Genomic DNA, 12,056 nt, shown 5'->3' with positions numbered 1-12,056 from the left:
GATGCATGACCAACAGATGCTGGGTGAATTCAGGCCAATTTGAGGCTTGCTAGGACAATCTGGTGTTGACCTCCCTGACTGGTCTGCTAAGACAGAAGACCCTGGGAATGGAATTTCTGGAGACCATTTCTTCTCTGCCTCCAGACGCATACCTGAAACTAGACATTTGGGAAGGGAGGGTGGTGAACATTTATATTTGTCATGACATTGTTTTCCCATGAGCAGGAAGGAAGACAAAGACAGAAGATGAGCACTGCTGATAGATATGAGAATACCAGAGGTAAGCATGTTTTCCAAGGTCCCAAAGGACTTCGTGGGGGCTCATTGTGGGGTCTCAGACTCCCGGGTAGAGGGATGGAGAGGATTGTAGAATGCCCTCTGCCCATTCTATCATTGACCACTTCAGTTATAGAAGCACCAGGAATACAAATGTGATAACCAGAACCAGAGGCTTCCTGCTCACGGATATGAGGGAGGAGGTGGACCAAAATAACTGCACAACACTAATAGCAGACTCTGAGAAGCCACCCCTTCTCTCCCGGAGCCCCTTCCTACATATCCCTTCTAAGTAATTTCTAACCTTCTGATGATTCAAGGAAAGAAGAAGAATAGAAGTTATTGGCGTTTGTAGTAACAGGATGAGAAAGTGCGAGACTTCCTGTTATGTGTGTGTGACAGCTGGTGATAAGTGGAGGGCCCTGCACAGGAAATCCGCTCAGCTTCTGCAATGTGACCTGCCTACAACTTGGGCACTCCTTCAGTCTAGATGTTGATGGCAGGACAAAGGGGTGCCTGGACTATGGGTGACGTGGTAGAGAAGAGTTTGGAAGGACCCCTGGCATCTCCTACAGATGGACCCTCCCAGAAAAGGGGAGACCTAGTAGAAATCTTAAATGGGGATAAGGTAAAATTTGACGACACGGGGCTCTCCTTAATTCTGCAGAATGGCCTGGAGACCCTCCGACTGGAAAACTCTCTGACAGATGTCATCTTATGTGTGGATATCCAGGAATTCTCCTGCCACCGCGTGGTGCTTGCCGCGGCCAGCAACTATTTCAGGTCAGCACGCCTAAAACCAGGGTCAAATTGGGTGCAAATTGTCAGGAATCTCTGTATAGATGTGAGAGCCCCATCTGACTAGTTGGCTGTTGTGTTTATAGTTTGTATATCTATTTAGGTTTGTGTGTCTATTAAGATGCAAGAAAGGAAGCTATTAAACCTTCAATGTTAGGATTTAAGTCATATTAAAAGAGAGATTGGTATTACTTAAAAGCAATGTTTATATATTATGGTAAATCTTCTGTGTGATGTCCTTGTTCCAGAGGATGGAAAATTACTGAAGTCATGGGGATTTTTTTCTCCCTCGGTCTGACTAGTGTGTTGGAAACATGATGTTGTCTTTGTTCACTGACAGAGGTAGAGAAAAGGATGTGGCCCCTCTTTTGGAGTTATCAAATGACTTGCTGAAAATTAGGGGTTTCTGTCTTCGCTGAGGGGGTGGGTGGAAAGGGAAAGCTGTTACAAAGAAAGGTGCTTTAGGAGAAAGTGGCTCCTAGTTACAATGAACTCGGAGATCTGGGTTCCATCCCACTGTGCTCCTCCTGACCTTGGGACTTTAGGCAAGTCACTCAATGCTCTGGGTTTCTGTTTTGTCATCTGTAAGATGGGAACAGTGATGATTACCTACAAGGATTGTTGTGATAGTTAACTATGAGAGGGAAAAGGGTTTCACATGCTGCCTAGCACATAGTAGATGCTTGCTGAAATTCGCCACCTTATTCTGCTTGTTTCAGCTAAGAACCATTTACTGTGTGTTTACCATGAGCAAATGCATGGGGTAGGAATATGGGAGAATCAGGAACCCAACAAATACATACATCTGGATCCAGAGTTCTCCAAATTGATGTAGACATAGTATGAACCAGCCCCCAATGGAAATGTGGATGAAGAAGGTATTTGGGGAACTTGAAAAAGAAATACCCTTATAATTCTTTCAGTGAGAGTCTTCTTAATGCTTGATTTTGGCTGAGGAAATTAAAAACAGCATATATATATATATATATATATATATATATATATATATATAATTTGCTTCCTTCCTTCCTTCCTTCCTTCCTTCCTTCCTTCCTTCCTTCCTTCCTTCCTTCCTTCCTTCCTTCCTTCCAATGCTTAGGGGTAAATTTTTTTTGGAATTCCAAGAGCAGGGTCAGGAGGTTGTTGTGGAACTGATGAAGTCCTATATGTAGACAAGGCAAGGGGAAATCTGGGTCTGCAGGGAGTGGTGCTTGCTAAGTGCCAGACAGACATAGTTACCTGAGTTAATTTTTGCAACAGCATGATGAAGGTGGCTGATATGCCCTTTTACAGATGAAGAAATGGAAACCCAGCATTACTTATCTAGTCATTGCTGGAGCAGGAATTGGGCACATTCTAGTAATCCTTGTTTTTACTGCAAAATAACTGCCACTAAATTTGGGGCTTCACTCCACAGGAAGTGTATAAAAGGTAGAACATAGACACAGCAGTAATGATTGGTTGATGTAGATAAACACATTACTTACTCCACCAATATTGACCATATGCTTTCACATTGGTCACAACCCCTATAAGAAGTGAATGAAAGTCATCTTAGCTCAAATGTGCTGAGTACTCACTGTTTAGGTTCATCCTTTCTGTTTTGAATCACTGGACAACTGCTGTTATAAAATGTATACTCGAATAGTAATTTTGTTAGTGTCTGGTCCTAGGGAACAGACCTGCTGGCTATGTGCTCCTGAGTACATCACTGGTTTCTCTGATCCTCGAGTTTCTCATCCTAAACGGATGGTGTGTGGGCGCAGTCCTTCCAACCCTGCAGATATAGGATGCTTCAGGAAAGTCTCTGCCAGTCCTCAGAGGAGGCGGCGCCCACACAGGGCCTGTTTCTGCCTGTGGCTAACGGGTTGCTTCTAAAACTGCCTGGTCATGAAGGGAAACTTCTTCTACTCTTTTTTTCAGAGCAGTGACTTTTGATTCTTATCTTGGTATTTCCAAGATGACTTTCCTCCTCTAATGAGCACATTAATCCTTGTTTTTCTGGTACTACTCTTAATAACTTCTGCTGTTGAGCACTTAGTGTGGGCCAGGCCCTGTGCCACCTGTGTCACATACACTATCCCACAACAACCCTGTGATGCAGGGAATGTTATCCTCATTTACAGATGAGGCACCCAAGCCGGGAGTTTCTCAGTTAAAAAAGTGGCCAAGTGGGATTTGAACCTAGGACTGACGATAACTCTGACATTGCCTCGCCGCCTGTCTTGCTTTGTTTCTAAGATTTGAAAGGAGTTGGGAGCCAAGTTCCCCTTCTGCCCAGACTTTGGAAGGGCGAAGAGTCTGCTCTGTCTGGGAGGTTTCCGGCACAGTCCTCTGCACTTTGGAGGCCCTGGAAGCTGGTTGTGAAATTATGTAGGTTTTTTTTTTTTAATTTTTGTTCATTGAGAGCATAAATATCTTTCACTAAGTGATTGAACCATAGTTTATTTAACCAGCCACTTATTGACAGACTTGGATGTTTTTAATTTTTTCCTATTACAAACAATGCTGTAATGAATAACCTTACGCATATACATATGAGTATGTCATTTCATATGCATGCAGGAGTGTCTGGGGTGCATTTCTAGAAGAGGGTGTGCTGAACCAAATCCTAAAGAGAAATACATCTGCAGTTTTAGTGGGTATTGTCTGATTCTCCTTGACAGGGGCTCAATCATTTTGCACTCCCCACAGCCTTGCCAAAGGAGGATGGCTCCAATCTTTTGGATTTTTCCCAGTCTGATAGATGAGAAACAGTATCTCAATTTAATTTTTTTTTTTAAAGATTTTTATTGGTGAATTGGGGGGGATGGGAACAGTGCTGGGGAATTGGGGGAAGGGGGACAGACAAGTTGCTGTCGTTTTTTGTTCTTCAGTCTAGTTGTGGAGGACGTTGCTTCACTGGCCCAAGTTGGCACCATCATTGCGCTCTTCCCAGGCGAGGCAGATCAGTCGCCGGCTTCTGGACGGCCGCTCACTGCGGCTGCTGGCCGCTCACGCTGGCTGCTGGCTACACACGGTAGCCCATGGCAACCCACTGCCACAGGGACTGCAGCCCACGCCGTCGCCGGCGACTCACGGCAGCCCAGCTCCAGGTTGAGCCGTTGTTCAGCATCTTAGCTGTAGAGGGCAGTGTCACTGGCCCTCATATGTGGGATCCGAACCGGGGCCCTCTGGCATCCCAAGCGAGTTCTTAACCATCGAGCCACTCGGCCGGCCCTATCTCAATTTAATTTTAATTTGCATTTCTCTTATTTTAAATAAGGTCTGCGGTTATTTTTTTATCTTTTCATAGCCTTTCAAATTTTCATGTATGTCTTAAAATTAAAATTCATTTTTATCAAAGTGCTTCATGCAAATGGTTATCAAAGAGTAAAATAGTACTTCAAGACTAAAGATGAAAAACAAAAACTCCTCTTCACCTCCTCTACCCTTCAGTCCTGCTCACCAGAGCCCACTATTTTTAACATTTAACATTTAACATTTAGCTGTTTCTTCTAATATTTATATTTCTACAAAATATGCTTATATGAGTCTTTATTTTTTTGGCTTATAAGTGTTTTTTATTCATAGTTTCATTTAGGTATAATTTAAATAAAATAAGATTTAGCCATTTTAAGTGTATAATTTCACTATATCTTAGTAAATTTACAGTTGTGCAGCAATCATCACAATCCAGTTTTAGAAAATTTCCATCAATCCCCAAAAGGTCCCTCCTGCTCAATTGCAATCACTCCCATTCCCACCCTCACCACCAAGCAATCACGATCCTTCTGTTGCTGTTGGTTTGTGTTTTCTGGATATTTCATATAAATGGTATTCTGCTCTTTTTTGATTTCTCAGTATTAGATATCATTTATGGATTCTTAGTAGGTCTGATAAAGACTTAGCACTTATACCTAACTCCCTTACCATACACTTCCTTTCCCTATAACCTCTCAATACAATATCATCCCATTTTTGATTAATTTATAATAAGAGTTTACATTATGTCCATGAAAAAAACATTGTTTCCTGCTGAGCCAAATTGTGTGATAGGATTACATTTCCTTTCTTGTAAATGCTTTTGTCTTTCCTGAAGTTAATCATTCACTCTGTTTTTCCATTTGCTTTGGGGATATCTTTTGCTCACCACCTCTCCACAATAATCTTTCTGTGGTCCAATGCCTCAGAAAATCCACCAGTACCATTTTCCCCCAGAATCTCCCTCACTCTCATCATCCTATACATGTTCTCGGGACCTGCTGCCTAGCTATTGTCTAGTTGTACATGAAACCATGGTGGCCGTAAACAGGAGCTATATTAGTAACTCAGACAATGCAGTTTCTTTTGGAGGCCTATTTAAAAGTCTTGAGTGGAATGAGGAAGTTGGGAAAATCTGTAGAGCTGAGACTGAGAAAAGTGTGAGGGAGAATAAAGCTTAGAAAGTAGCTCATACATGCCTTAAATGTCAAACAGCCAAATGTCAAGGAGTCCAAATATTTTCATGGCAGAAAAATTGAGGAAAGCATAGATTTCACATTTATATTCATGTTTTAAAAAATTTTATAAGACTACTAGTGTCTTTTATAAGACTACTCATAAAGCTGTCATTTGTGCTATGCCTTTGGACAGGCCCCCACGTCAAAGTCATTGGAAGGAGTTGCTCATCCTACGTACTGAGCTCACCTCCCAAAGGATCTCCATTTAAGCGAGTGGTTCTCTCCATTTGGAGTGTGGGGAGCAACTCCCTGCGGAATATGGCACACTCCATAAATGACATTGATCTGTGGGAGCAACCATGTTGTGATTTTCAGGGTTGGCAGAGGGAGGGGAGTAGTGGTGATGCAGGGAGGGGTCATTAGGCTTCTTTTAGCCCCACCTGATGACTGGCCCTTCCTACATGAATATAAAAGCTTCCAGGCTGAGGCTGAGTCAACAGTAAGCTCCTTTGTTGCAGCCGATGCTGAAATCCCTGGACTTGGCCCTGACTTGTCCCTTCGGTACCTCAGTCTCTGGGTCTGGTTCCCTGAGGCTGTGGTGAAAACACTTTGACCACCAGCTTAAAAAAATCAAATATGAGACCAGGAATGGGAAGGGTATTGTGAGCACAATCTATTAATCATTATTGTGTATTACTCAATTACTGGATGGCGGAGAGTGGGGGTGAAAAGCTACTCTTAAGCCGTGTTTAGATGTTATAATCTTTTGCTTTTTCTCCAAACTGGTGTAATGTGCCTAAAAGGGAGTCAGCTAGTTCAGGCAATAGAATAAGTACAAAGGGAAACAAGAATGGGGTAAGGCCATTTGGGTCTGGATTAAATGCGTAGTGAACAGCAAAAGTGTTGAGGGTTGCTGCTGCCACAGTGGGTCTGGTAGACTCAAGTGAACTGATGATTGTACTTCTAGCATCAGGTTCTGCATTTTATACTTTTAATGTTGTCCTTTAGGCAGAACCAATATGGTGGTTAATATTTATAGGTCTATAATCCCTTTTCTGGACTTCCCAAACCCCCAAACTGCTGATAAATGAAAACAATTTTTATAACTTATTTGACAGACAAATCTGTGACTTGAACTACACTCATCTAGTAGAAGGAGACACCTGTTCTGAACTGAGGAGAGGATACTTAAAGTCTTCATTTGCTCCACTTAGGGCAACTATTCATAATATTCATTGTGGAAGTTACTAATGCATTGGATTAAGGAGTGCTGGTGGTGCTATACAATATTTAAGATATGGTAATATCCAGATAATTCTGAATGCCAAAGCATATCTGGCTGTAAGATATTTTGCTAAGGGATTATGGAACTTCCTGACAAAATTAGTTTTCATTTTTGAGTTATTCTTATACCTTTTTTCATCTGCATATTTTTACATATTGGTAAACATAGTTTCACATACAATTTTGCATCTTGCTTTGCACTCCTTTTTTATTATAATCTTTCCCCATAATGCTCCATAGTGTTCATAACTACTGTTTATTGATCTAGTTACCATTTTTAATAGATGCATAATATAAAAAATCATTCTCTCATTGTGAGTATAGGGTGCTTCCAATTTTTTTAAATTAAATTTGATGAGGTGACAATTGTTAGTAAAATTATATAGGTTTCAAGTGTTCATTTCTATAACGCATCATCTATATATCACATTGTGTGCTCACCACCCAGTGTCAGTTCTCCTTCCATCACCATATATTTGACCCCCTTTCTACCACCCCCATCCCCCCTTACTTTACCCACTGGTAACCACTAAAATGTTGTCCGTGTTTATGAGTTTTTTCCTTTGTTTGTTTGTCTTGTTCCTTTGTTGCTTTTAGTTTTATATCCCACATATGAGTGAAATCATATGGTACTTGACTTTTTTCTGTCTGACTTATTTTGCTTAGCATAATAATCCATCTATATAGTCACAAATGGCAGTATTTAATCTTTTCTTATGGCAGAGTAATATTACATTGTGTATATGTACCACATCTTTGTTTTTATAAATGATATGGTAATAAATGTCTTTGTATTAAGTATTTTTTACAATTTAGAACATAAAAAGGCCAACATTTTTTTTAAAGCATTGAATACATGCCAGGAACTGCTGGATTCTTTCTCATTTCATTTAATACTCACTATATCAATAATTAGACAACAAGTAGATAGCATTATCTCCATTTCATCCTCCAGGGAGCTCACTTTATAGGAAGAATGGTTTCCCCATTGGGGTCCAAACTAAAAATAGACCTTCCCACTGGGCAGAAATGTGGCTGTTAGGATATTTCTGTGCAAGACCATTAACTCCTTCTCCGTGCCAGGCACTAGTGTGGGCTAAATATGTAAGTTGAAAATGAGGATAAAATGCAAAGATTATTGCCTCCATGTGCATGTACACAAACGCACAGGTAGGATACTGTGGGAACATTCAATCCAGTTTGCACCTGGAGGCTGAACTGACAGACCCCTCCCTTCAGCAGCAAAGACCCGGCATGCCTTATGGCACCAGTCTTGGTCAAAGGGCTAAATAAGAAATAAGGAGGCAAGTCAGGATGCTTTGAAAATATAGGGACTCAAGAACCTACAGGACATTACTGGGGCTGGAACCAATACCTTCTTGGTATCGTGGAAAGAACACTGTCTTAAAGTCCTGTCACTGGGAGTTGAGTCCAGACCCTGCCACTTATTGGCTATGCAAATCTTGAAGGAATTGATTGGCTTCTCTGAGGCTCAGTGCCATTATCTACAACACAGTAAGGCTAATGATTTGTATCTTCCTATCCCGGTGAGTTGTTGTGAAATAAACACAATAAAATGGAGTCATTTATGAATTTATTTTCCTAAACATTTTATGCATGGTAATAAGTCAGATTTCTTAGCTCCAAGGAATAGAAGTCAACTGGATTTTTTTGAGAAGAGGATTTATGTAGCTAACTCACAGAACCCTCCAAATGGCTGGAGTACCAAACTCAGAAAACAGACAAGAGCAAGGTAGTGGCCAGGTATTGGCCAGGTAGCATCCACCCAGAACCTACATGGGGAGGACTCCCATGCTGCTGTAGGAGTCCTCCCACTGCTGTCTCTGGAACCTGGAGGCTGCTGCTGCTTCTGCTGACTCCACCAGCACAGGTTCTCCTCTGTCCTGCTTCTGTGCATCACCAGCTCCCAGTTCATAGCTTGGGATAGGTTTATCTGATTGGTCAAGGCTGAGTTACACGTGTTAATGTGTTAGCTTGGAAAGTGAGCTTTGGGCCTTTGTAGCTTCTGGGTAGGTAAGTGGCTTATGCCACATACTACATCTCATTCAGAGGGAGAATTTTCCATTCCTAGGGAGGGTTTCAGACGCTGGGCAAGCAAAAAGTGACAAGGGTCCATTACATGCAGCTATTATGTGCCAGGCTTGCATTAGGTGCAGAATAGGAGTTAAGGTATCATGAAAACTATGCAAGTATTAAGGAATTCTGAGACTCTTGTCACATATGCACCAGAGATAAAGATCCTGAGATCCTAGCAAGAGGCCAGTTATTTGCACTTTCACTCCTCCTTTCCCTCCAAACTGTGAGTAGCCGTGGGTACACTTGTGTGTGTGGCATGTGTGTGGCATGAAGACATCTTCCACCATGTGTAGACTAGAAACAGGTTGAAAGTGTGAGCTATGAGAACCACTGCAATGGCTGGCATTCAGCATGAGTCCTGTAAATGTTTGGTGTGAATAAAACTGATATTCCTCCTGCAGTTTCAGTCCTTGATTAAGTAGCATCCTGGTCAGAGCAGGAAGTCCTCGCAGAGTTGGGAGGCTATTGCACAACTTTAGAAAAGGGAAGGATGATAAAGTGTGGTCACCATAGGAAAACTTGAAAAGAGCCGTTAAAAAATCCAAAATGCTTCAGAATGTTGTTGATTCAACAAATCACTCAAGTGACCATCTGCACTCAGATGAGCTATGCCTCATAGGGACGCCTGCAGACCTTTCTTAGGATTGGAAGGTGCTTGGTGGGGGTTGATGCCCCAGGGCAAGAGTACAATCGAGTTATTTGAATTTTCAATAAAACGTCGTCTGTCATCTCCACCCCTGGTGTCTAGCGCATGTGAATCTTCTTTCAATCAAGACCAGAAAATCCATTCTTCCTGTTTGGAATAGCATTCCATGCAGCTCTCAATTAAAACACAGCAGAAAAATACTTCCTCACTCACATCTCAAGTTCTGAGGTTTACCCCTGCATCACGTACATGGATATGGAGTGTCCTTGCATGAAAATGCCTGTGTTAGAATTAGATTCTAACATACTAAACACCAAATAGTCCATGAGAAGAGCTGGCCATATGCAGAACATCTGTGTTTTTGGTAAAACTGCCTTGGAGCTCACCATCCATCCCATTGCTCAATGTTCTATATTAGTCATTATTTTTTTGGTTGTAAGGGATAGGGACTCAAGTCAGACCAGCCTAGGCGAAAGAGGAAGGTATTTGGGCACATAACCAAACCATAGGAAGGGCTGGGATACAGCAGAGCCCAGGGTGAAGAGGAACCGGGACTTTGAAAGCAGTCAGGGGGCTTTTTCTCCAGCCTCACTTGGCTTCTCTCTCAGGTGGTATTTCTCAGATGGACTTCTGCCACATGGATAGGAGTTTGCCTGTTGGCAACTCTGGAACTTTGGTTCCAGAGAGAAACTGAGGAGCTAGCTTCAGTCTGGAAAGCCCCTGGGAAAGACTCTGATTGGCCCGGCCCCATTCACTTACCCAATCTTAGACCAATCACTGTGTCAGGGAGGTGGGGCACAATGATCAGCCTAGCTTACTTCAGGAGTCTACCATTGGCCAAAGAGGGTGTGTGTGTGTGTGTGTGTGTGTGTGTGTGTCTTGAACCAAACCATTTCCCAGAAAAGGGAGGCACTGGACCAATGGAAAATAAATACCCATTAAAGAGGGATGACAGATTCTGGTTTATTTTCATTTATTAGCCAACTTATTGTACTTCTGTTTATGCTTTGGCTGTCAGGAAGCTCATTGCATTAGCTTTCCTGAGCTTAGGTTTCAGTGTTATATTCTTCTCCTATTCTAATTACTTAGTTCTTATCTTCTTATTTGATGTTGTTGTTACTGTTTTGGATTTTATCATACCTCTGCTGCTTTAGTATAAACCACCTTAAGTTCTTTTGGAGAGGCTACTTCTGTATAAAGATAAGTCTTCTTTGCTATGAAAGAATATCATTTAGGCAACCTACATGTCCTCTGCCAGGCGTAAGGGTAGGCATTCTTTTATTACATTTAACTTTTGTGGAATGCTTTAAGACTACAATAATTATAGGAGTGCTGATACTGCTATGACTTTAAAACACAATCAATATAGAAAGTTACATCATAGCCCTTTCTGAGGAGACAGTCAAGGATCTATAAAAATTAACCACCAGCAGGTTTGCATATAATGATTCAGGTCCAGGGTCAAGTAAGAGCTGACTGGCATTCAAGAGATCATGATGTGTTATGTAGAGTAAGCTCAGGCTTGTAGGGGGCTGGATATCAAAGGCATTTTGGTGTTGGGGGAATTAGGGGAGGGACAGATGCCCAGTGAATAACCCCTGGAAGGTGGGGTTAATGGACACAGCGCACACACACACACACACACACACACACACACACACACACACACACATGACCAAAAGAATTGAGATTAGGAAATTTAGGAAAGTTGTCCTTAAAGCTCAGGATAGCAGGTTGGGTTGGCAGGAGATGTCTGTCTCATTTGCAGATGAACTGGCGATGGAGAGGGAGAGAATTTTTTGTAATTGCTATGAAAATCTGCACTCCTTCCGCACTTTTTAAGCCTACCACAAGTGATTTGTAGGCCTTTAACTGAGGAACACTGGATCCTACAGCCTTTCTTTAGGTGCAAATATCTGGGTGGCAGAACAACACAAAATATTAAGCTTTTGGTAGTGTAGTGTCTTGTGGGTTTAATGAAACTCCACCCATCTACCCATTCATGCATTCATTCAATTGACACAAATTTATCAAGTGCCTTCTCTATGCCAGACACTAAGTATCCAAAGATGAATGAATTATATTTCCTCCTTGACCTTGAAATCTCAACCAGTTAGTGCAGAGGGGCAGGTAAATCAATGTTTCAGTACAAAGTGACAAGTGCTATGATGGAGCTCTGTTTATTACATCAGACTGGAGAAAAAGCAGTCAGAGAAGGCTTTCTGGAAGAGACAATATCTGAGTAGCGTTTTAGAGGATGAGTAGGCATTGACCAGAAGGAACCAAGTGAGGAGTGAAGGCAGGCAGCATTCTAGGCCAAAGGAAACACATCTGGGAAGGTATCACGCAGTGTAAGCACGGGCATCATAGGTAGAAGAGTAGGGTTGGAGTAAAGGATATGCCTGGGCCAATAAAGCCAAGAGGTGCGCAGGGTCAGGCCATGAAAAGTTTTGCTGGGCCAGGATGAAGAGTTTGAAATGTATCTTATAGGTAGTGAAAAGCCATGGAAGAATTTTTAAGCAGGAAAGTGATCC

General features: G+C 42.0%; 1 protein-coding gene across 1 annotated transcript in view; it reads left to right on the top strand.

The window, feature by feature from the left end:
* The first annotated feature begins 735 nt into the window (after positions 1 to 735).
* Positions 736 to 12,056, top strand: part of KLHL6 (kelch like family member 6) — a 72,234-nt gene continuing 60,913 nt past the window's right edge. Inside the window, exon 1 of the mRNA XM_019667809.1 lies at positions 736 to 1,059. Within this exon, the coding sequence (XP_019523354.1) occupies positions 767 to 1,059 (293 nt within the window). The 5' untranslated portion in view covers positions 736 to 766. The remainder of the gene's footprint in view (positions 1,060 to 12,056) is intronic.

Source organism: Hipposideros armiger, unplaced genomic scaffold (genome assembly GCF_001890085.2).
Source record: "Hipposideros armiger isolate ML-2016 unplaced genomic scaffold, ASM189008v1 scaffold_14, whole genome shotgun sequence".
NCBI classification, from domain to species: domain Eukaryota; kingdom Metazoa; phylum Chordata; class Mammalia; order Chiroptera; family Hipposideridae; genus Hipposideros; species Hipposideros armiger.
This window is presented reverse-complemented; position numbering and strand designations above follow the sequence as displayed.